The sequence below is a fragment of the Zosterops lateralis genome (assembly GCF_965231275.1).
Source record: "Zosterops lateralis genome assembly, contig: HAP1_HAP1_SCAFFOLD_326, whole genome shotgun sequence".
NCBI classification, from domain to species: domain Eukaryota; kingdom Metazoa; phylum Chordata; class Aves; order Passeriformes; family Zosteropidae; genus Zosterops; species Zosterops lateralis.
Genome location: NW_028154372.1, coordinates 1 through 23,630, shown reverse-complemented (window position 1 = coordinate 23,630; position 23,630 = coordinate 1). Strand labels below are relative to the sequence as shown.

At 52.6% G+C, this 23,630-nt stretch overlaps 2 protein-coding genes across 2 annotated transcripts; one reads left to right on the top strand and one right to left on the bottom strand.

Moving 5' to 3' along the window:
• Positions 1 to 7,769: 7,769 nt before the first annotated feature.
• On the top strand, positions 7,770 to 13,955 carry LOC310923793 (class II histocompatibility antigen, B-L beta chain-like; the record flags this gene model as incomplete). Its single annotated transcript, XM_083885729.1, has 5 exons — positions 7,770 to 7,782; positions 9,444 to 9,674; positions 10,025 to 10,294; positions 10,711 to 10,995; positions 13,939 to 13,955. 5 exons carry the CDS (start codon positions 7,770 to 7,772, stop codon positions 13,953 to 13,955), a joined length of 816 nt encoding a protein of 271 aa, XP_083741855.1.
• Positions 13,956 to 15,526: 1,571 nt separating this feature from the next.
• Positions 15,527 to 17,783, bottom strand: LOC310923792 (C-type lectin domain family 2 member B-like). The gene is made up of 5 exons (XM_083885728.1): positions 16,867 to 17,783; positions 16,406 to 16,501; positions 16,126 to 16,304; positions 15,928 to 16,028; positions 15,527 to 15,817 (listed from the first exon to the last, which is right to left on the bottom strand). The coding sequence occupies exons 1-5, from the start codon at positions 16,982 to 16,984 to the stop codon at positions 15,703 to 15,705; spliced, it is 609 nt and encodes a 202-aa protein (XP_083741854.1). The 5' UTR covers positions 16,985 to 17,783; the 3' UTR covers positions 15,527 to 15,702.
• Between the last annotated feature and the right edge of the window lie 5,847 nt (positions 17,784 to 23,630).

Below are 23,630 nucleotides of genomic sequence, written 5' to 3'. Positions count from 1 at the left end.
CGTGTCGGGACAGCGCGGGGGCGGCGCGGGCGGAGCAGGGCCTGTGTCCCGGACAGGAGCCGGGACATGCAGAGAGAGCACCGAGCTGGAAACTACAAACCCCAGAAAGCCTTGCGGTTGGTGCATGCGCAGTGGCAGAGCCAAGATGGACGGCGCAAGTGCAAAGCGGGAAACTACAAATCCCAGAAGGCCTTGCGGCAGGCAGAGAGCGAGTGGGATGCAGCTGGAGCAGTGGGATCGCTCCAGGCGGGACAAACCCCGACAGAGAGCGAGACGCGGGCAGCGCCGGGGCGGCACAGGCAGTGCCGAGGCAGGCGGTGCCAGCGCAGGCAGGACCGGGGCAGGCAAAGGCAGAGCAAGCAGAGGAGGCGTGGCCAGGGCGGAGAGTTTCTCCAAGGCGCCACCCCCTCAGAGCGAGCGCTGCGAGCCTGACCCCGCCCACAAGCGGCACTTTGACATTGTCAGTCCAGTTCCCGCAAGTTTTCCTTTCAGCAAAAGGTGGCCAAGTTTCCCTTGAATCCACTGCACACACCCTTTCTTCATTTATCCTTCGGCTACATGCTGGCTTTACCCTTTTCTTAGAGTTTTAAGGTCTCCACTCCTCATCCAGGACAGGGAGGGCTTTTCTTAGGCAGGGCTGCACAGGGATCATGTGCTGCACAAGAGTTTTAAGGTCTCCACTCCTCATCCAGGACAGGGAGGGATGCCAGGGAAGGCAGTAACCCTCGGGGTTAGGAGGGGCTGCATTCAGGCAAAATAATAATAATTCAATTAAAGTTACAGGTTTTCTGAATTCAGAAGCAGAGATCCGGAAATCATTGGATGTTTGCAAAGCAGCTGCATGATCAGGAGCAAAAGACTTATTGTCATGACATGGAAAAGGATTTTTGATTATAGTGTTGATGTATTTGGATCCAAGTTGATTTGTGTTTTAGTATTGTATTGACATTAGAAGTGATTTCTATGTGGTTTTAAGTTTAAACCTTGTTAAGTATAAGCTTAAGATTTGTTAAGTAAGTAAAGTTGAATTTAAGATAAGGATTGATAAAGTTTAAGTGATAGATTTATATTCTATAAATTTAAAGTTTTATTGTATGTAGATTTTAAATGTATTTTATATTAAGCTAAATAAGTTTTAAGATAATAAGTTAAGTATATTAAGTTATAAGATAGATAAGATAAATAAGAGAATAAGTTTTAAGATAATAAGTTAAGTTTTAAGTTAAGTAAGTTAAAGTTAAGATAATAAATAAGTTAAAATAATAAGGTAATAAGTAAGATAAGTTGGTAAAATAAGATAAGTTTAAGATAATAAGTTTTAAGTAATAAGTACTGTGAATTGAATCATGATACGTTTCAAAATTCTTCTTTATGTTCTTTAGTTGTTTAAGCATTTCATAATTGTTGTTGTTAAGAGCTTTGTTCCAAAAATGTATTAAAGGATATCACTCTAGGTAAGGCCAGGGTTTTGGCCACACCTTGACTTTAACTAGAGGAGAGATGTGTCCATCAACAAGCACAGATGTTGCATGTGAAACTTTCCCTGATGGATTTCAGGTTTGAACAAGAGTTCTGCATTTTCCATCAAAGTACAGTTTTTTACTAACCTATGGCAAAGAAGTAGCTTTTGTTTCTGCAGATACAAAACACAAGTGAATTTCTGCAAAGAGTGTGGAAATCATGTCAAGCACAGAAGCTCTGACAGCTTCAAGAGTGGAGAGGAAAGCAGGCCAATGTGAACCAGTGTCAAGACTGCAGACATCTTTCATTCTGCGTGCAAGGACTTACGGCTTGGGTTTTCTTTTCATTCTGTATTGCATGAATTTGTCAGATGGTTCAGAATCAATTCACGAGAGTACAGAGAGGTTGGAAAATGGAGTGAACAAACGCGGAGAAGAAACCGGATCATGGATGAATGGCATGTTTGATTTCTTCAACCTTTCACGGTTGTGGAAAAAATTTTGAAAAACGATTGTATGTATTTTATTGAGAATTGTAATTCTTCTCATGATCAAGTCGTGTTTGCTTTAATGCATACGGCAAAGCAGCCAAAAAGGTGTTTTTTGTGAAAACAAAGGGGGGAGATGTTGGAGTCCAGGGCATCCCTCTGGGCGCCCTGGGAAGTCACAGACCTCGGTAGAGAGGCCTGGGACCCGAAAATGAGGGTCTGGGGTCTGTGCAGGGGGGTTTGCCTGGCACAGAGCCCAGGAAGACACAGGCTTTGATTTTGGTCCATGAGAAAAACATCCAACAGAGAGAAGAATTGCAAGTCACAAAGGTGTTACTGAGAGTAGTGTAGTTATCACTGTGCAGAAGATTTTGTAGTTTTGGGTTTTTAGAATGTAGATGCAAAGGGACAAGATGGTGATTTTAGGGCAGTGCCCTGGGTTCTTCTTCTCCCTTGGCATCCATTGTCTGCAGTGACGTGGGCACAAAATAGTTTCAGTGGATTGGATCAAAGTAGAAATGACCCTGTTAGTGCAGGTGATAGACATTGGCACAGAATTGTAAACAATGGGTATGTAGTTATCTGTATAAGAGGTAGTGACCTCCCATCACAGGGGGAGTCACCTCGTGTCCAGGCTGCTGTGAACATCTTGGCCGGGTACAGAGAATTGTAAGATAAGAACTAATAAACAACGCGAGAAACCAGAAAACCAAGACCTTGAGACTCCTCATCATTCTCGTGCCGAACACCGAGCACCGAGCTCAGCACAGAACACAGAGACACAGAGTCAGACAGCAGACCCTAAATCCTTCAGGGGTCAAGAGGGAAAATCACTCCCTTTGTGCCCACACGAACCACCAGCCAGCTTTGAAATCTCGGGTGAGAAACAACCGGATTAAAACCCCGAGACTGCCTCTAGCCAGGAAGAGGAAAGGGATAATCGGATCTACTGGACTGTGTGGATCCGATGGCCTGGCACATCTGACCCACAAGAATATACGGCGTTGGTTGACACTGGGGCCCAATGTACCATGATGCCATCAAGGTATGTAGGAACAGAATCCATCTCTATTTCTGGGGTGACAGGAGGGTCCCAGGAACTGACTTTATTAGAGGCTGAAGTGAGTTTAACTGGGAACGAGTGGCAAAAACACCCCATCGCAACTGGTCCAGAGGCCCCGTGCATTCTCGGCATAGACTATCTCAGGAATGGATATTTCAAAGACCCGAAAGGATATCGTTGGGCTTTTGGGATAGCCGCAGTTGAGAAAGAAAACATCAGACAGTTGAATACTTTGCCTGGTCTCTCAGATGACCCCTCTGCTGTGGGACTGCTGAGAGTTGAAGAACAACAGGTACCAACTGCCACAACAACAGTACACCGCCGCCAATATCGCACTAACAGACTCTGTGATTCCCATACATGAGATGATCCGTAAACTGGAGAGCCAAGGGGTGGTCAGTAAGACTCATTCACCTTTCAACAGCCCAATATGGCCTGTGCGTAAGTCCAGTGGAGAATGGAGACTGACGGTGGATTACCGTGCTCTGAATGAAGTCACGCCACCACTGAGCGCTGCTGTGCCAGACATGTTAGAGCTTCAATATGAGCTGGAGTCCAAGGCAGCAAAGTGGTATGCGACCATTGATATTGCCAATGCCTTCTTCTCCATTCCTTTGGCAGCACAGTGCAGGCCCCAGTTTACTTTCACCTGGAGGGGCGTGCAGTACACCTGGAACCGACTGCCCCAGGGGTGGAAACACAGCCCCACCATCTGCCATGGGCTGATCCAGGCTGCACTGGAGAAAGGTGAGGCTCCAGAACATCTGCAGTACATCGACGACATCATCGTATGGGGGAACGCCCCAGGGGAGGTCTTTGAGAAAGGAGAGAAGATTATCCAAATTCTGTTGAAAGCTGGTTTTGCCATTAAACAAAGTAAGGTTAAGGGACCAGCTCAAGAAATCCAGTTCCTGGGAGTCAAGTGGCAAGATGGACGTCGCCAAATCCCCACAGAGATAATAAACAAGATCACTGCCATGTCCCCACCCACCAACAAGAAGGAAACACAAGCTTTCCTAGGTGCCATAGGCTTCTGGAGGATGCACATTCCTGAGTACAGTCAGATCGTGAGCCCTCTCTATCTGGTTACCCGCAAGAAGAACGATTTCCGCTGGGGCCCTGAACAGCAACAAGCCTTTGTTCAGATCAAACAAGAGATTGCTCACGCAGTAGCCCTTGGCGCAGTCAGGACGGGACCAGATGTGAAGAATGTGCTTTACTCTGCAGCCGGGAACAACGGTCTGTCCTGGAGCCTGTGGCAGAAGGTGCCTGGGGAGACTCGAGGCCGACCATTGGGATTCTGGAGCTGAAGTTACAGAGGCTCCGAAGCCAACTACACTCCCACAGAGAAGGAGATCTTGGCCGCCTTTGAAGGAGTTCAAGCTGCCTCAGAAGTGATTGGCACTGAAACACAGCTGCTTCTGGCACCCCGATTACCAGTGCTGGGGTGGATGTTTAGGGGAAAGGTTCCCTCCACACATCACGCCACTGACACCACATGGAGCAAATGGATTCCTCTCATCACACAGCGCGCCCGTATTGGAAACCCAAATCGCCCTGGGATTCTGGAAGTTATAACAAACTGGCCAGAAGGTGAGAATTTTGGATTATCGTCTGAAGAAGAAGAAAAGCAAGTAACGCGTGCCGAGGAAGCCCCACCATACAATGAGCTACCGGAGACTGAAAGACGATACGCTCTCTTCACTGATGGCTCCTGTCGAATTGTAGGCGCTAACCGGAAATGGAAAGCTGCAGTTTGGAGCCCCACACGACAAGTTGCACAGGCTACCGAGGGCCAAGGTGGATCGAGTCAGGTTGCAGAGCTTAAAGCTGTCCAACTGGCTTTGGATATTGCTGAATGAGAGAAATGGCCGAGGCTCTATCTCTACACTGACTCATGGATGGTAGCTAATGCTCTGTGGGGATGGCTGAATCGCTGGAAAAAGGCCAACTGGCAGCGCAGAGGAAAACCCATCTGGGCCGCTGACATTTGGCAGGACATTGCTGCCCGAGTAGAGAGACTGACCGTGAAGGTTCGACACGTGGACGCACACATACCCAAGAGCCGGGCTAATGAGGAGCATCACAACGAGCAGGTGGACAAAGCTGCCAAGGTGAAAGTATCACAGGTGGATCTGGACTGGCAACACAAGAAAAAAACTGTTCTTAGCTCTTGGGCCCATGATGCCTCTGGTCATCAAGGAAGAGATGCGACACACCGATGGGCCCGTGACCGAGGGGTGGACCTTACTATGGACAGCATCTCCTAGGTCATCCACAACTGCGAGACCTGCGCTGCAATCAAACAGGCCAAGCGAGTGAAGCCTCTGTGGTATGGTGGACGATGGCTGAAGTACAGGTATGGGGAAGCCTGGCAAATTGACTACATCACCCTTCTCCAAACTTGCTATGGAAAGTGCTACGTGCTGACCATGGTGGAAGCCACCACTGGATGGCTGGAAACCTACCCTGTGCCTCATGCCACTGCCCGGAACACCATCCTGGGCCTGGAAAAACAAGTCCTGTGGAGACACGGCACCCCTGAGAGAATTGAGTCGGACAATGGGACCCATTTCAAAAACAGCCTTATAAACACCTGGGCTAGAGAACATGGTATTGAATGGATATATCACATTCCTTACCACGCACCAGCTGCCGGAAAAGTTGAACGGTGCAATGGACTACTAAAGACTGCCGTGAAGGCACTTGGTGGGGGGACCTTCAAGAATTAGGAAATGAACTTGGCCAAAGCTATCTGGATGGTCAACACCCGAGGGTCTATTAATCGAGGTGGTCCTGCCCAGTCTGAACCCTTGCACACAGTGGATGGAGATAAAGTCCCTGCAGTGCATATGAAAGGCATTTTAGGGAAGACTGTTTGGATTAATCCCGCCTCAGGAAAAGGCAGACCCATCCGTGGGATTGTCTTTGCTCAAGGACCTGGTCACACTTGGTGGGTAATGCAGAAAGATGGGGAAACCCATTGTGTACCACAGGGAGACCTAATTTTAAGTGAGAACAGTGTGTAACATTTTATTCTCTATATGTATGCATATCTTTGTAAGAATGTATTGATTTGGATATGATGTAGATGGTAATAGAATAAGGGGTGGATTATGTCCTGGGTTGCAGTGTAGGAAGTACACAAAGTATTTATTCTATCACCATCTTCATGAACTGTTGAAACCAGGTGGGCTAGTGTTTTCCCAAGCCCCCTCCCTTTTCTGCTAATGGCCCATTAACGCCTTTGGGGTGTTTTCTGCTAATGACTTCTGGGGTGTCTCCTGCTAATGGCCCATGAGTCACGGGTAACTCCCTCCAGGGGTTATCTCTGTTAATGGGCCATCAAGGACCCATTTCACACTTCTCATGCTATTGTGAGGTGCTCTGCCCAGGGGGAGGAGCCAAGCATTCTCACCTGGATATAAGCTGGGATTTGGGACAGTGCAAGCAGCCCTGACCCACTGGATTCCCAGAGGAGCAGAGCTCCCAGACCTCTCTACAGGATCACTGCTTCAGGAAGAGCACCTCACCTAGACTGCTTCCATCATCCTGCTCAGGTTGTATTCTGACTCTGTCAGTGATCCTTTGTGTTATTGTATTTATTTTATTTTACTTTTACCTTTTTATCTTTCTTCTTATTAAATTATATCTCTGACTTGGAGCCTCTCATTCATTTTGCTTTCAAACCACAACAGGCTCCTTCAGTGACACCGGGCGGCCGAGACCCTGTGGTGGTGTGACTTTCATAATGAGTTTTATTGTAAGACAGTTGTTCTTTGTACCCCAGTTCAGTGCAGTTCTACTTTTAGTTCCCCTTTTGTTACAAGTTGTAAGCTTCTCCCCCAACCTTCCCCAGATACAGCCCCTCATTGGTTTTCCTTTCCCTCCTTGGGTACCTGTCCATCACATGTTAGGAAACCCTCCTGCCCTGTCAGTCTCTCCAGGACCTGTCCCCCAGGACTTCTTGCTCCTTGCCCAAGGGCATGGTTGTGAGGAGTTTGAAGGCATGTGCTGCATGAATTTGTCAGATCACTCACGGTCAATCCATCAACAACTTGATCAGCCAAGGCGTAACATGGGACAAATTGTAGTGGTTGATTCTCCTTTCGACAAGTGGATCAGTTCATTTGGTTTTACTGGTTGGATCAAAGATTTGATCCGTCTTGGGACCATTGTACTCTTTGATCATGGTTGTAGTTGTATTGGTAGTAGTGCCTTGTTTGTTGAAGTGTATGCAAAAGGTAGTTAGTCATGCCTTCAACTCAGTCTGGGTAGTTCAAAAAGAAAAAGGGGGATTTGTTGCCGATTTTCATAAATCAGGAGGTCATGATTTATATCGAGAGTTTGAACTACTGTGACTGATTTTGACCTGAGGCCTTGGTGAGGCCTTGAAGCCTGTTACGCAGTTAAAATTCCTCCAGGTGTGTGGCACAGCTAGAAATAGATATTAAAGTGTTTGGGAAAGATAATGGGGATTTGAAGGTCACTGAGTAAAGTAGTTAGTAGGCACATGTGTAGCCACCTTAACTGTAAGTTAAATAATGTATGTTTTCATTCTTTCCCTTGCTGTGTGCCAATGGCTGAGCTATCCGAACTGTAAACTATATAGAAATGTATAAAAGACGCCATTTCTCTTGAAATAAAGGAGTTGCGCAGTGTTAATCATATTGATCGGATCTGCGTTTCTTTGGCCAGTCTCTTTTTATTTATCTAGGTAGCCCTCACTAGAGATGTCCAAATCTTTGGGCTCAAAAGATGCCGGGGGAAGGTGAGGAACCCACCAGCCCCATCCACCCACTGGGGATGGAAATCCCATGAGGAGGATCCTGCGAGTCCCGCGGGAAAAGGGGCACAAAGGGGAGGAGGAGGAGGAGGAGGAGCAGAGCAGGAAGGGTTGGATGGACGGGCACAGCCCAACAGGATGAGGTTTAACAAGTCCAAGTGCCCAGTCCTGCCCTTTGGCCACATTAACCCCTGCAGCGCCACGGGCTGGGCACGGTGTGGCTGGACAGTGGCCGGGCACAAAGGGACCTGGGGACACTGGGGACAGCAGCTGGACACGAGCCAGCAGTGTGCCCTGGGGGCCGAGAAGGCCAAGGGCTGCTGGCCTGGATCAGGAGTGGTGTGGCCAGCAGGAGCAGGGAGCTCATTCTGCCCCTGGGCTCGGCACTGCTTGGAGCCCTGGAGAATGAGAATTTCAGACTTTCTGTGCTGACAGGCACTGACCCCCCAGGAAAACTCTGCATTTGACCTGAGGCCGTGGAAAAGGCTTCCCAAATTATGGGATGGCACTGGGAGTGTGGGTGTGCAGTTTGAATGGAGGTGTGTGGTCTCACACGGTGGAAAAATTAGAGTTTATACTTTTAGAATATACCAATATATATTTTAAAAATGGAGGTTTTAAGGTGTAGGCTCAGTCTTTGTTTTGACCTTCTTCTTCCTTCATATTCCTGGGTTTGGGTGGCATCTTTTAATTATGTAGAAAAATCAGTATTGTAGACCACAGGTTGTTGGTTATTGGGTTAAAAGTAAAAAAAATTAGGTGTCATTTCATGGTTGGAGAATTTGTTTTTAAAAGACCTTGGAAAGAGTTAGAGATGGAGCCATTTTTCACTTTGTTAGCCAGAATTCACAGCTTGTGACACTGTAACAAAGGTAGGAATTAATGAACATCTGAGTCCAAACACAAAACAACCTCTCTGGTTCAATTAAACCCCGGCTCTAACAAGGAAAAAAGATTAAGAAACCCACAGGCACTGGTGAGAGTGAACCTGGAGTGCTGTGTCCAATTCTGGGTGTGTCAGTTTGGGAAATCCAGAATTCGGCCACTTCCAACCCCCAAAATCTCGGAAAAGTAAAGAAAACCCCGTACAAAAAAACCCCATGGGTCAACGTTCTTCCCTAAAGTCCCCTCAAATCCCAAAAATCTCCAATCCCAGGGTTGGACCCCCATAACCCCCTCCATCCCCACACTCCCAAAGCTCCAGGGAACCCCAAATCCCAACCCCGCGGCTCCAGGACCCCCCAAACCCCACCTTGGACCCCCCAAATTCCGGGCAGGGTCAGGGCCAGCAGCAGCAGCAGCAGCAGCCAGGGGAGGCTCCGCGCTCCATCCATGGCTCCTCGGGATCCCGGGAAATTGGGAAGGGCCGGTGCCGGTGCCAGAAAAGCGGCGGGAACTGGGGGGAGCGGGAGTGGGGGAGCAGCGCCCCAAAAAGCGCTCAGCCAATGGGAGCGCGGCGTCGCTGCGGGTCGGGACTTGCCGGCAAGAGCCCGAAAAAACCAGAGCCTGGAGAAATTCCAGCCAATCAGAGTGCGTACTGCTTGTGACTCACCAGTTGCTGGGTAGAGCTTTTGAAAAATGGTCCAAAACAGACCCGCCAATCGCAAAGTGCAATGAACACCTCCAGCCAATCGCGACTCACCCAGAAACAAGCCCAGCCAATGAAACGGCGTCCAGAAACCACGCCCGACCAATCAGAGAGCGCGTGGCTAATGAGCCCGCGCTGCTCCGCGCTGTTGCCCCCAGTTCCGAGCGGCTGTTTGGGGCTGGTGGTCGCTGCCTGGCGCTGGCCATGGGGCGAGGGGCGGCAGCTGGGGCCGTACTGGGGGCACTGGTGGTGCTGGGAGCGGTCCCGGCTGCGGGCGCGGAGCTCTCGGGTGAGCAGGAGGGCGGGAGGCGGTGGGGCAGGGGGAGAGAAGGGGGCAAAGGGGGAGGGTGGGACCCCAAAACTGAGCGGGAGGGGGGTGGGGATTGGGAGGATTGCGTGAAAAGGGTGGGAAAGAAAGAATGGGACCCCAAAAGTGAATTCGGGTGTGGCTGGAGGTGGGAGGGGAGGGGATGTGAAAGGGGAAATGGGGGAAGGGTGTTACAGAGGAAGCGGCAGCGCGGGCAGGAGGGTCCCGTGACGGCCGTGGGGCACAGGGGGTGCGGAGTGGGGATCCGGGGTGGCCCCCGGAGCTCTGGGGGTGCTGGGGAGGCACCCCTGAGCTGTGTCCTGCACACTCAGGGGTGTTCCAGAACATGGGAACGTCCGAGTGTTACTTCATTAACGGCACGGAGAAGATGAAGCTCGTAAAGAGGCTCATCTACAACCGGGAGGTGTACCTGATATTCGACAGTGACGTGGGGCACTACGTGGAGTACACGCCGCGGGGGGAGAAATGTGCCCAGCACTTTAACAGCGACCCAAATTACATGGAGAAAAGGCGGACTCAGGTTGACTGGTTCTGCCGGGTCTGGTACAAGACTGTTACCCCGTTCGGCGTGGAGCGCAAAGGTGAGCGTGGGGCAGAGCGTGTCCCCTCGGGCCCTGCCCTGGCAGTGACCCCGGAGCGCCTCAAACGCTCCTTGGGAATCACCCCAGAGCCCTCAGCCCTCCTTGGGCCCATCCCCGGGGCCTCCTGTCCCTCACCGGGACCCCCGAGATTATCCCAGTCCATCTCAGTCCGTCCAAGTCCATGCCCAGACTCCTCCAGTCCATTCCCAATCCATCCTACCTTATCCCAGTCCCTCCCAGTCCATTCCCAGTCCGTTCCCAGTCACTCCCAGTCAATTCCCAGTCAATCTGAGTCTTTCCCAGTCCATCCCAGTCTCTCCTAGTCCATTCCCAGTCCCTCCCAAGCCCACAGCGCCCCTCCCGTCTCTCTCCCAGTGGCCCCCAGCTGATCCCAGTGTGTCCCCGCTCTCTCCCAGTGCCCCCCAGCGTTTCCATCTCGCTGCTGCCCTCCAGCTCGCAGGCCGGCAGTGCCAGAGGCCTGCTGTGCTCCGTGATGGATTTCTACCCCGCCCACATCCAGGTGAGGTGGTTCGAGGGCCAGCAGGAGCTGTCGGGCCAGGTGGTGGCCACCGACGTGGTCCCCAACGGGGACTGGAGCCACCAGCTCCTGGTGCTGCTGGAAAGGCCGCCCCGGCGCGGGCTCAGCTACACGTGCCAGGTGGAGCACGTCAGCCTGGAGCAGCCCCTGAGGCGCCACTGGGGTACGGGGGAGCCACTGGCCGGGCTGGCAGAGGCACCGGCGTGTGCTGGGAGCGAGTGGGAGGGAACTGGAGAGATCCTGGTTGAACCTGGGAGAGGGGCTGGGGGCTGTGGAAGGGCTGAGCAGGAGTCGGGAGGATGCTGGGGAGGGGGGTGTGGGGTCCCGGGGGTGCTGGTGGGCGCCGGGAGGGAGTTTGGGGGCGGCGGGTGGAAGTGGGAGGGATTGGAGTGAGGCTGGAGGGGCTGGGAGGAGCTGGGGGAGGGGCAAGCGGGGCTGGGGCTGAGGTCGGTTGTGCTGGGAAGAGACTGGGAGGGGTGTGGAGGAGTCGTGGAGGGGCTGGGAAGAGACTGGGAGAAGGTTTGGGGGGGTCGTGGGGTGGTGGGGGGCGAGCGGGAGGGGGCTGTGGGCTGGTGAGAGGGGCCAGGAGGGGCTTTGGTGGGCGGTGGGGAGGGCGGGCAGGGATCGGGAGGAGGTTTCGAGGGCTCCTGGATGTGCTGGGGGAGACTGAGAGGGAGTTTGGAGGGGCTTGGGGTGTCTGTGAGAGGTTTTGGGGGGTCCCGACCCCTCTGTCCCCCCAGAGATGCCGCCGGACGCCGCCCGCAGCAAGATGCTGATGGGGATCGGGGGCTTGGTGTTGGGCTCGGTGTTCCTGGCGCTGGGGCTGGGCCTCTGCCTGTGCAAGAAGGTCAGGGGGGGTCCCGGGGGTCGTGTCCCCCCTCCCCCAGAGCGTGTGTGCCCCCCCGGGGCCCCCCAGCCCGGTGTCACCCCCTTTTCTCTGCCCACAGAGCTCCTGAGCCGCCGGCGGCCGCAGCCCCTCCCCGTGGCCTCGGGCCCGGCCGGGACCCCCCGCTCCGTCCCCGAGATGATTTTGGGGGCCTCGTGTGTCCCCCCTGCCCGTGCCCAGAGCTGTCCCTGTGTCCCCGCCCGGCTGCTCCCAGTGTTCCCAATAAAGCTTTGAAGTTTGCCCTGGTCTCGGGGAGCAGCTGCCCCAGAACTCCCCCAGGGTCTCCCAGCACAGCCAGAGCCGCTGGGCCTGGGGTCTCCAAAGCCCTCAGCAAGCCCCATGTCCTTCCCAGGAACCCTCAGCTCCCTCAAACCCAGCATCCCCCACAGCCCCTAAAAGTTCCCCCCATGGCACCGGCCATGGCCATGGCCCCACATGTCACTGGCCGTGTCCCACCCTGTCCTCACCCGTGGCTGTCTCCCCACCACATTCCCATCCCTGTCATTGTCCCCCACGTCCTCATCTGTACCCGTGTTCCCCCCGTGTCCCCATGAATGACCATGTACCCCCCAAATATCCATGTGTCCCCATGTCACTCTCCATGTCCCCTGTCATCCCAACCATGTCTTAGTTCCATGTCTTTATTTTTACCACAGTGTTGGATATTTTAAATGAAGAGAAATGAAAAGCAAATGAAGGCCAAAAGAAAAGGATTTCCCTGTCTGGGCCAGATGAGCATCCACATGCTTAGATGGGAGGGAAGTACCATTTTTGGAGGGGTTTCCACCGCAATCTCCAAAATCTTGGTCTTTGCCCCAGATCATCACCATTTGGCTGTGGTAGACACTCTTGGGCAATAGGAAATCAAAGTCATGGAATCCCTGAGGTTGGAAAACACCTCCAAGACTATCCAGTATTTATTGATGCCCCCATGTTGGAGTTGAGACGGCCATGAACTCAGAGTGCTTCAAAAAAACTTCAGAGGCCTTCAAGTATCAGCACCTTGTTATCTAGAAGTTCTTCATACCTTTTCTATGTAGCAATCCTCCAGGCAGCTCCACACAGCTCAGGCTCTTTCTCTCCTTCTTCTCTCTTTCTTTGGCAGTTCCAGCTCACTGCTTCCTGTCCCTAGAAAAGCCACTGAACCCTGTCTGTCCCTCATGCAGTGGCTCACCTTATCTGTCCCTTGCCCAGCCTCCTGTCCCTTCCTCCTCACAGCACGGCCAGCAGATGCCAACTGACTCTCTACCAACTAACTCACTTTTGTATCACACCCATAGCTGTGAGGGCAAGGCTGTTCTCACTCTTCAGTAATTAACACAGCTGCAATATATAGGGGCAGGATTGCCCTTAGCACTACATCTGTCTCCCCATACCCCCAGAAGACAGAATTGAACACAAAAGATTTTCTGGGGTTAAAAGACAACAGTGACGGCACAATCAGCCAATGGCGGCGAGCGAGGCCCGGGCTGTGCACACGGCCCACACCCGCCCCGCGCTCTCAGGCCCCGCCCCCGGGCTGTGTGAGGGAAAGCCGCAGATGAGGAACCGCCCTGGGACGGGCCCGGGCCCGAGTCGGGATTGAGCTGGAAACACAAACAAAGTTCTCCGCACCTCCCGGCCCGCCTTTCCCAGCCCTGCGTGTTCGCTGCCACCGCCTCCGAGGAAAGCCCTCAGTTCTCCCGGCCCTAATTAGGAGCATCAGCGCATGGCTTTGATTTCGCCAAAAAAAAAGGGAAAAGCCCCAAGGCCCTTGGGCTGAGTGGAGGAGGGGGGAGATTTCTGGCAGAAAACTCCAGAAATCTTTTTTCGTGAGGCGGGGAAGAACAAAGCCCAGCCCAGTGAGGCGGGTCGCTCCCAGCAGCGCCTCTCTGCCGTCCCAGCTGAAGCCCTCGCTGGCTGCTCCGGGCTGGACGGGCGCACCGGGAGCGCTGGGAAGGGTGTGGCAGCATGCGCATGCGGGTGGACTGGGCTGGGGGATGTGCACCTCCTCTGCTTTTTGCCTTTTGATTTTGCTTTGCTCACTGCCAGGCTGAGAGAGCATTTGTAGGAATTGGCATTTTTCTTTTTCCCCCCATTTTTTCTCGGTTTTTCTTTTTTTCTATTTTTTCAATTGTTTTTCCCGTTCCTTCAAGTTTTTCGTAAAAAATTCTTTTTTTTTTTTTTTTTTTCATTTCCTGGTGTAAATTTGTTCTGATTTTGGCTATTTTTGTGTCCCAGTTTCAGTGTCCGAGTGAACTCATCTGACGTTTTCCACCTGAAGCGGCGGCACTGGAGCCCCCTGAGGGCCCGCGGGGAATTCAGGGCCTGGGGGGCCCAGCCTGGACCCCAGGAAAGGGCCTTTCACAGTGCCAACGTCATCGGAGAGCACATGCTGGTCTTTGGTGAGACCCCAAATCCCAAAATCCCAAAAAAATCCCGAAATTCCTAAAAAAATCCCCGCAAAAACGGTGAAAATGGGGCAAAAATGGCGAAAATCCCATAAAAATCCTATAAAAATCCCAAATTTTATAGGAATTTATTGTGGCGCTGTTGCAAGGGGGATGTGGAGAGACCCCAAATCCCAAAAAACCCACAGTTTCCCCCCAAAAATCCCGAAATTCCTAAAGAAATCCCTGCAAAAATATCAAAATTATGGAAAAAACGGTGAAAATCCCATAAAAATCCCAAGTTTTATAGGGATTTGTGGTGGTGCTGTAGTGAGGGGGATGTGGAGAGACCCCAAATCCCAAAAATCCCCAAATTCCAAAAAAAATCCCAAAAAATCCCGAAATTTTCCTAAAAATGGAAAAAATGCGGCAAAAATGGTGAAAATCCCATAAAAATGCCCTAAACATCACAAATTTTGGGGAGTTTGGGGCCTTCCATAGTGCCAACGTCATCAGGGAGCACATGCTGGTCTTTGGTCAGTCCCAAAAATCCCAAATTCCCAAAAAATGCCCAAAATTCTGGGGAAAATGGGGCAAAAATGGCAAAAATCCCGTAAAGATCCCATAAAAATCCCAAATTTTATAGGGATCCACAGTGACAGTGTCGTGAGGGGGATGGAGAGAGATCCCAAATCCCAAAAATCCCAAAATTTCCAAAAAAATCCCCATGAAAATCCCAAAACTTTTGAAAAAATGGTGAGAATTGGGCAAAAAAGGCAAAAAAAAAAAAAAGAAGGCAGCCCCGCGGCAGCTCCAAGGCTCCGCCAGCCGGGATGGAACGTGGCAGGGGGAGCGGGGAAGGGACGGGGCTGCCGGCGCCGAGGGAACACCAGGGACACCGGGGGCTTGACAAGTATTTAATAAGAAACCCCAAAATTATAAGCAATACAAAACCAGCAACAGTGGCACCTTAAAAACGGATGGGGGTCAGGAAGAGACATCCCACAGAAGGGATGGAATGGAATTCCACTGAATTGGAATGGACCCACAAGGATTGAGTCACACCCTTAAGGTATTGGTGCCTGTGGGGTCAAATCACACATTGGCATTATTGGCACCTTGCCCCAGCCACAGTCACATTCACATGTTTGTACCTGTTTGTACATTGCACTTGTTTGTTGCCTGTATTCACAGTGTTATACCAGTATAGATATGAAATATCTGTGTATAAATAGTGTTAGAAGAAGGTATATGAAACCTGTTTCCACAGTGTTATATCTACATATATATACAGGCTTAGTGTATAAATGTGTAGTGCAAGAGAAACAGGATGAGTACTGGAGTGGCTCCAGGAGAAAGAAACCCCCAGCCCCAGCCCAGGCAGCCACACCTCAGCTTCCACATCACCTCATCTTCCTGCACGTTCATCTCCTGGAGACCAGGCACTGAGGTGACCCTGAGACAAAATACTGAGATGTTCATGAGATCAGGCACTGAGGTGACCCTGAGGGTCAGTGCAAGGCAGACACTGTGCCTGAGGAAGGACATCCCAGGGTCTGGGAAAGGGCAAAGCTGTGACTGCCCAGCACAGAGAAGGTGCTTTGTCCATCCCCTGTTACAGCCGAGTTTGGGCTCTGCTGCACAGATAGGGCATCAGGTATGAGCAGGGCACACTCCTGAGTTTATTCTCAGCCAGGAAAACACACTCTGCATCGCCCAGGACAGGAACCCTGCAAGGAGGAGCAGAGACAATGCTGGCAACACAGGGGACACATTGTGCTCCCATGCCCCCATTCCCTGCCCACATCCCCCAGGCCCTGCTCGGCTCCCTGGGACTCACGAGGAGTTGAAGCTGCTGCCGTCCTCCCACTGAAGCTGCTGCCCCCGTCTGCGCAGCCCCAGCCAGAGATTGACCTTCCGGCTGGGGCGGGACAGGAACTCCTGGGAAGTGAAGAGACCAGCAGTCAGATCTGCACCCCCAGCCCAGGAGCCCCCCAGGCCCCCCTCGGACACCCCACACCCCCAGCCCCTCACTCACCATTTCCTCATCCCTGAGCACGGCCAGGGAGGCCCCGAGCTCAGAGCACCGAGCCTGACCCTGATCCCAGGTGTGCTGATCCTTCGAGAGGAAGTAGCAGATCCTGCGGTACCCGACCCAGTCATCAGGACAGGCCAGCGGAGTGCCAGGAAAAGCTGCAATGTTTGTTTGTCTTCCCCCTGCAGAGGGAAGAGGAGAAGGTCCAGGATTCCCCTCCACAGGCAATAGGGACCCTGCTGTGCCCCGAGGGGCTGGGCTGAGGCAGCTGCTCCTCCCTTACCTGACAGCACAGCCAAGGCCGGCACCAAAGCCAGGACCAGCATCACGAGCAGAGTCAGCACCAGGGTGACCTTGGGATGGGATCTGAACCTCTCACCTGCAGCAGTAAAGAGTCCATGGCTGTGAGGATGGGGCTGTCCTGAGCACGCCCAGCCCTCACATCCCCCCACCCAACACCCGGGGGACACAGGAGGGATCCCCCATTCTGTGTGCCCCTCACTCAGCTGGCAGCAAGAGAAACAAGGGACAGGGGCACAGCCAGGGCCAGGGCACAGCCGGGGCCAGAAGAACTGCCCAGCGCCGGGGGCAGCCGGGGGTGTCGGTCCCGGCCCCTGCGGGGGCCCAGCAGAGCAGGAGGGCTCTTCCAGAGCCCTGGAAACAGCCACAGCCCTGCCAGCCCTGTGCACCTGTGGGGTGACACTGTCCCCTCCCTACAGGCCACGGCGCGGGCCCTGCACTCACACAGAAACTGTAGGGGTTTCTTCTGTATGTTCTCAGCTTCTGATCCGTTCTGGCATTTCAGGGGCTTCTTCACCCTCCCAGTACTGGAGCGGGGCTCATTCTCCACATCTTCATTCATTGCACACCCACCAGTGGCCCCTTCCTGCTTAGGACAAGTGGCTTCTTGCTCCCCCCTCCGAGCTCCGCCAGTGCCGCCTCACCGGGCTCCGGCCGCTGCCGCCGCTCCCGGGCCCGCACACGCTCCGGAATGCGGAGTGGGACGGAGCTGGATCCTTTCTCGACCCGCGTTCTGAGCAATCCGCGCGTGGAACACGAGGAGAGGCGGGAGACATCAGGTGGAAGGGCGGCTTGGCGCTCTGCACGGAACGGCCCGGGCTGTTTTCCCGAACTCCAGCGGTTTCTCGGGAAAGGTGGCTGAGGAAAGACCCCGGCGCTGTGCCCGGAGGGCCATCCCAGCCCAGTTTCACATCCGACTTTTCAAATTAGGGAAACAATGGAATAATCACAGGACGGGATCGCGGCAGTTCCGTGCCGCGCGCCAAGCCCGCCCCTCTCTCCCATTGGCCGACGTCTCCCGCCGCGGCTCCTTCTCGCGCGCTGATTGGTCAGAGCTGGGCTGAGGGACGATCCCGGCCCGCCCACTCCGCCATGCTCGGATCGGCCCCCGGAGCGCGGAGCGACTCTGGAAACCGGGACCGGCCCCGGGAGCGGCGGCAGCGGCCGGAGCCCGGTGAGGCGGCACTGGCGGAGCTCGGAGGCGGCCCCAGCGCAGGTGGGAGCCGCGCTCGGTTCTGCCGGGGCTCGGGGCTGGCTGCGGGCGGAGGGGGCGGCAGGGGGCTCCGGCGGGTTCCTTGTGCCGTGTCGGCGCCGTGTTGCCCGTGGCCTGAGGGCGCTGCGGGAGCGGCTGCCCGCGCTCTCCTTCCCGCCGCTGCCTCGGCAGGAGCCGCTGCCGGAGCAGCGCCGGCTCGTCCCGGTTCCTGTGGGGAGGACGGAGGTGGCCGCCCTGTCCCCGGGGGGGGCTGTGCGGGAAAATTCCCAGAGGTGGCTAGAGGTTTGTGTCCCCACAGGAGCCCGAGGAGTCCTGTAAAAGTGACTTTATTCCTGAACAAAGGGAGAGGCCGTGCGGCCTTTGCCGGGGGGTCTCTCCAATTGTTGTAGGACGCGGCCTCCTTTTTCTCCTGATTTTCCCTTCTGCATCTCCCTGTCCCTTTGCCCCGTGGCGAAGGTCCTTGGAAAGTTCCGACTTCCCGATCCGCCTCCTGCATGTCCTCGTTAATATGCGCCCCCCTTTTGTAGAACATCCGATATTCACGGCTCTGCTCAGTCTTTGTTCTTCTTCTCCGTGTTCAGGAATTTCGCAGGGCCTTGGCTGAGCACAGTCCGTGTCCATGAGGAACATTTTCTGAAACTGATGGATTCTCCCATTCCTCCCTTATCTCCCAGTCCCCGGCCCTGTCTCCAAGCAGATTCACTCGTTGACTCTGTTTTTTCTTGCTGGGTCCTCTTTGGTTTTGGGATTATTGTCAGTGAGCTCGTTCCCTGTCCTTTTGTAGCCGTGTGTGGCTCAGGAGGCCTGGCTGCCACCTGCATCCCCTTGCTCAGCTGTGAATGAGCTGCCCTCAGCAAGGTGTGGTGCAGGGCCCAAAGATGAGAGTTGCTGTAGCACAACAGAGGACAAAGAGCATTCGTTTAACCCCTGCTGTGCCAGGGAGCCACCAAACCGTGTCCCATTCCCATCCTTTCCACGTTTGGACCGGAACATGAGCTGCTTTCTTATTTCCTTTGTTTTCTGTTTCCCCACTTTTCTGTTGTCATCTCTTTGCCAACAGCATCTTGAGTCATTTAATTTTCCACCCTGTCCTCCTCCTTCTGCTCACAGATAATCTGATCCCAGCCCGTGGTGAAATGTTGTGTTCTTGGTTTGGGTGGATTGGTGGGCCAGACTGAGGAGCTGGATCTGTCTGGTTGGTTATTATTTCGTGGACATCTTGTAATCTAATTGTGCCATTGGAATGATCAATGTGTTCTCTGGCTCCTGATGTGAATTGGTTTGGGTTCCCAGGGGCTGGTCCAGGGTGTTGTAGGATTTGTTGTGGTGGCCGTTCATCTTTTCCCCATTTTTGGGGGCTCCCTCCAGCCAGGGCTGCATCAATTGATCTCTTTTCTCTAATTAAATCATCCCAGACTTGGATTCCCAAGTGATTTCTCTGAGCCTGTGGTAGCACAAACAGCCCAGTGGTCTGATGCTCCCTGTGTGACACAGACAGTGCCAGCACATGTTGGAGTGGGGAGAGGGATGATTCCCCCCACTTGTTGTAGTGAAGTTTTCACACCATTCTCCACTGGCTGTTTCCCTTTGCAGCTGAAGCAATTTGTGTTGCAGAGTCAGATCTCCTCCCTGTGGGCTCTGCCTTTGGCTGTGCCAATTCCATCTGTGCAAGCAGGCAGAGCTTGGGCTGAGGGGCAGAGGGAATCAGCCCAATTCCTCCCGCAGGCCAGAAGAGCCTGGTGCACTGTCCCCACTTTTCCCCAGCAGTGTTAATTTGCATTTCTAAAGCTCCTCTCCTGGCTGCCTGGAATGGAGCTTCTCTTCCAGAGCAGCCACTGAATGACTCACATGTGCCCCCCCCCCCACAATCTGCTTTTGTTTTAACTGTTAATTTAACTGTTTAATTCTTTTAACTGTTTGTGCCTTAAAGGGGTCACCTTTAAAGCTCTTCCAGTTTTGCAAAATGCAGCCTAAAGATGAACATCGAAAAACCCAAACCGAAATTTTGCCATCACTAAGAGCCTCACACAAACATAGACCAAAACATTTCAAAGTAATCAAGTTTTATTTACTTTTCCTCCTAGGAGTAGGAATTGATTCTCACCCCTGGTCCAAATGTAACTGACAATATAAAAGCAGGATTATCATGAGAAATTATTGTGGTGGTGCAATCTTGTCACAGAAACGGTGAGAAAACCAGAATTTGTCCAACAATATTTTTAGTGTTAGAGAGTCAAGGCATTACTTGATTTTGGCCAGGATGTGCAACAGAAATAATTTCATCCACACGTAGCCAGGGTGTGCAGAGGAAATCATTCCATGACACATGAGTTTTACTGGATTTTTCCTAAACTTTCTACAGTCTGAACCCATAGAAATCCATTGGTTTGATGTTCATTGCTTCCAAGTCGCTGAGTTCTGAGTATTTGGTTTCCTATTGGAGCCGGATTTCTTTGCCTCTGATGTTAATTAGGTCCCCACTCCTGGATTTCCTCATCAGCCTTTTCCAGACCAGGTGTCTCCAGCTATTCCGGGGCAGTGTCTGGGGCAGATGTTGGTTGCTGTTTGCTGATGGTCGTTGATGTTTTGTTGATGGTCGTTGTCTTTGTGGGTGTCTTTTGGGCTATTCCCAGTCTGCTGAGATGTTAAACTCATCTCTGTTTTATAATAAGATGTATCTTATTAAAAGATAATATTTAAAATTCCTTTCCCAGGGCAAAGGCAGACCAAGCCTGACTAGAGAAATAAGATTTTTTTTTAAATTTGAACTTGGTATATTTTGGAGCAATGTGATCCCATCCAGCCCCGTGTGTGAGTGTGACTGAGAGGCAGAGTGGAATTGTCCCGTTGTGTTCCCCAGCCCCTGTGGCGAGTGCAGGCACAGAAAGGCCTGAAGCTGAAGCAGTGGCAGCAAGGCTGGGCCCCCAGTGTCTGGAGATGGCCCAGGAGGTGCCCAGGCAGACTATTCCAGCAGAGGATCTGTGGGCAGGCACAGGGGCTTCCCCCGCTGTGGAGCCCTGGCTGCTGCTCCGGTGCCTTCAGGGCGGGTCAGTCGTGGCCTCCCATCCTCCTCCTGCAGCCGGGAAGTCCAAATCTCCTTTGGGCCTTCCGAGCCCTTGAGCCCAGGGTGAGGGGTCCCCCCGTGCTGAGCTGTGCTGGGGCTGTTTCTGTGCTCAGGGACACTTGGGATGGGCCACTTGGCCCCCAGTGGTGCTTCTTCCCACTCCTCAGGCAGGGCCCCATGTCCTGGTTGGATGGTGTGAACAGCAAAGGCCCAAGGCAGGGTCTGTGCCAGCCCAGCTTCCAGTGGGAGAGATTTCACAGGAGACAGGATTCTGGCCACAGGCTGCTTTAAATACACATCCCTTATCTCCAGCCTGCACTAGGTGGAGAATTTCCAGAGGAAGGAATTCCAAAGATCAATTCCAAGGGAGATAATTGAATATCTCTCCTGGATCTGGCTCTTATTCTTGCCAGAGCCAATGGCAAAAGCCCCACCTGTGGCATCTTGGTTTCTGTCAGCAGCTTCCAAAGGTGTTTCTTTATTTCCCCATTCATTCTTTCTACCTGACCTGAGCTCTGGGGGTGCCAGGGGTTGTGGAGGTCCCATTGTGTTCCTAAAGCTGCCAGAACCCCCTGAAGGATCTTTTCTGTAAAATGAGTTCCCCTATTGTAGTTTATTGCTTCCACAATCCTTTCTCTTGGAATTATTATTATGTTTCAGAATTACCTTTCTAAGTGATCCAGTGATTACTGCAGAAGTCAGAATTGCTTTTTGGCCCCCTGTTGGGTGACATGGTGTCAGCAGGAGATATTTCAGCCTTCCTGCTCAGGGCATTTCAGTCCCAGGCTCTCACAGGCACACACAGCTCTGCCGGTTGAGCTGACCATGTGAGGGGTAACCTGTGCTTTGTCTGATTCCCTTTCCTAAATAACAGCGTGTCTTGTAACTCTTTTCCCTTCTGCTGCCCTTGGAGCCCCATCCAGAAACACCTTTTCTCCCTGAGGCCAGGGAATGTCTCATCAATCTCTCCCAGCCTGGCTCTGGAGCTCTGTCACCTCAGTGCAGTCATGGGTTTCTCCCCAGCCCCTGTGCAGGCTGTTCCAACAGGAGGCTGGGTTAAACCCTTCCCCTGTCCTCACTTCTAAATCCTCCTGTGCCACTGAACAAGTTTCCTGCTGGAATAACCCAGCCCTGCTCTTTTGGTTCTCAAAGCCTGAACTTGATGCCAGACTTGGACAACAGGAGATCCTTGTGCTGTCAGTTTTCAGGCCTCAGGTCCCGTTCAAGCTGTGGCTGCACAATTCTGCAGACAGTGGGGCCACTCTGGCCACTGGGTTAAACATTTTAGCACAAGAATTCCTTTGGCCTGGCCCTGTTTAACACTCACATACAATTCCAGTTCCTTTTCTGAGTCTGGAGGAGCCATGGCTTGGGCATCAATCATTTTGGGTTTTTTCATTTTCTCAAGTTTTATTCCATTTCCCATGTCCAAACCATAACATTGAGACTGTGTGGGGTTAAAAAGTCATCCAATGTTCTGGCTAGAGCAGAGAATCCTCAATCCAGGTCCTGCAGTTCCCTATTAATCCTCAGAATTGTCACAGCTGCTTTTTAGTCCTGGGTAACATTACTCCTGAGATTACAAAGCCCTTCCTTCCCTCCCTTGCAATAGGGTTTTGCTTTTAGACACCACTCGTGCTGTGTAGTGACATCCGTGGACGGCAGGGACAAGGAACTCTGCAGAGCTGAGATATTCTAGAAACACGTGGCTTTATTACAAGGGTGGTGGGTAAAGAGGGCTTTGCCTTCAGCCACCAGCCTGGGCTGGAGGGAAGCCCCGAGAGAGAGAGGGGAGAGAGAGGGTAGAAGAGAGCTCAGGGGTAGAAGTGAGGTAAGAGTGGGGGAAGGGATAAGACAGCAGGGATAAGAGAGAGGGGGCAAGAGCGTGGGGGGAAAGAGCAAGAGAGCAAGAGCAAGAGAGAGGGCACCTTGTTACAATCCATTCTCTCTCTTTTTGTGTTGAATATTCTAATTCACAGTGACCAACCGGTGCAAGATCCAAAACCTACAAACTTTGCATGCAGCCTATGAGAACTACTATATTACCATGTCATTTTATATTCTAAACTCTAAAGACTACTTTTCTTATCTGCTTTTTCCCTGATCCCTTGCAAAGTGGAAAGGCTGCATTCCTGAGTCCTTTTGTTTCTGCCCTTCAGCCCATCTCCAGCTAATCACCGTTTTCCTGCCTCCCATGCCTACATGTCAAAGCTGGCTTTCATTTCTATTGCACTCACAGGTTTTTCATCTGCAGTATTTCTTGCCAGACAATCATATCCATAAGTCCTTCCTGTCCCATCTTTCCCAACAGTGCTGGTTGCTTCAGAGTGATTTGGAGAGGCTGGGAATCTAATTTTCCCCCTTTCCCTGGGGCTGCCCACACTTGTGGGTTCACTTCAGCACAGGCCTTGCCAGACATTTGACACAGAGGTACAAGAGAACTGGCCTCTGTATCACCTTTTACAATATTAATTTGCATTCCCAAATCCCATCAAAGGCCTTCCCAGTAAATTACAATCACAATGAGGAGCAAATAAAACTTCCTGCATTTCAAACCCATCCCTGGCATCTGCTAATAGTGGTTGAATAAAACAGAGGAAAGGCCTGGTGTGGATGCAGCCCCAGGCTGAATGTTGTCAAGGGCTCCAGTGTGGTGGGTCCCTGGTGTAATGGGAGCTCTGGCAGCCCTAGGAATCCATGTCCGTGCAGGGCTGGACTTGCTCCTGCTGAGGGTGCTGCTGTGTGTGCTTGCAGTGTCCCTGTGGGCTGCAGATGGATCCCTGCTTCCTTGGCAGGGGCTGTTTGGGTGGGCTCTCCCCTGCCGAGGAGGGCAATGCCTGTGCCAGGTGCTTGTGGCCGAGCCCGTCCCGTCAGTGCTGGGGCCCCCTTGGGCCCTGGGCTTCATCCCTCAGGGGCTGTGGAAACTCTGCC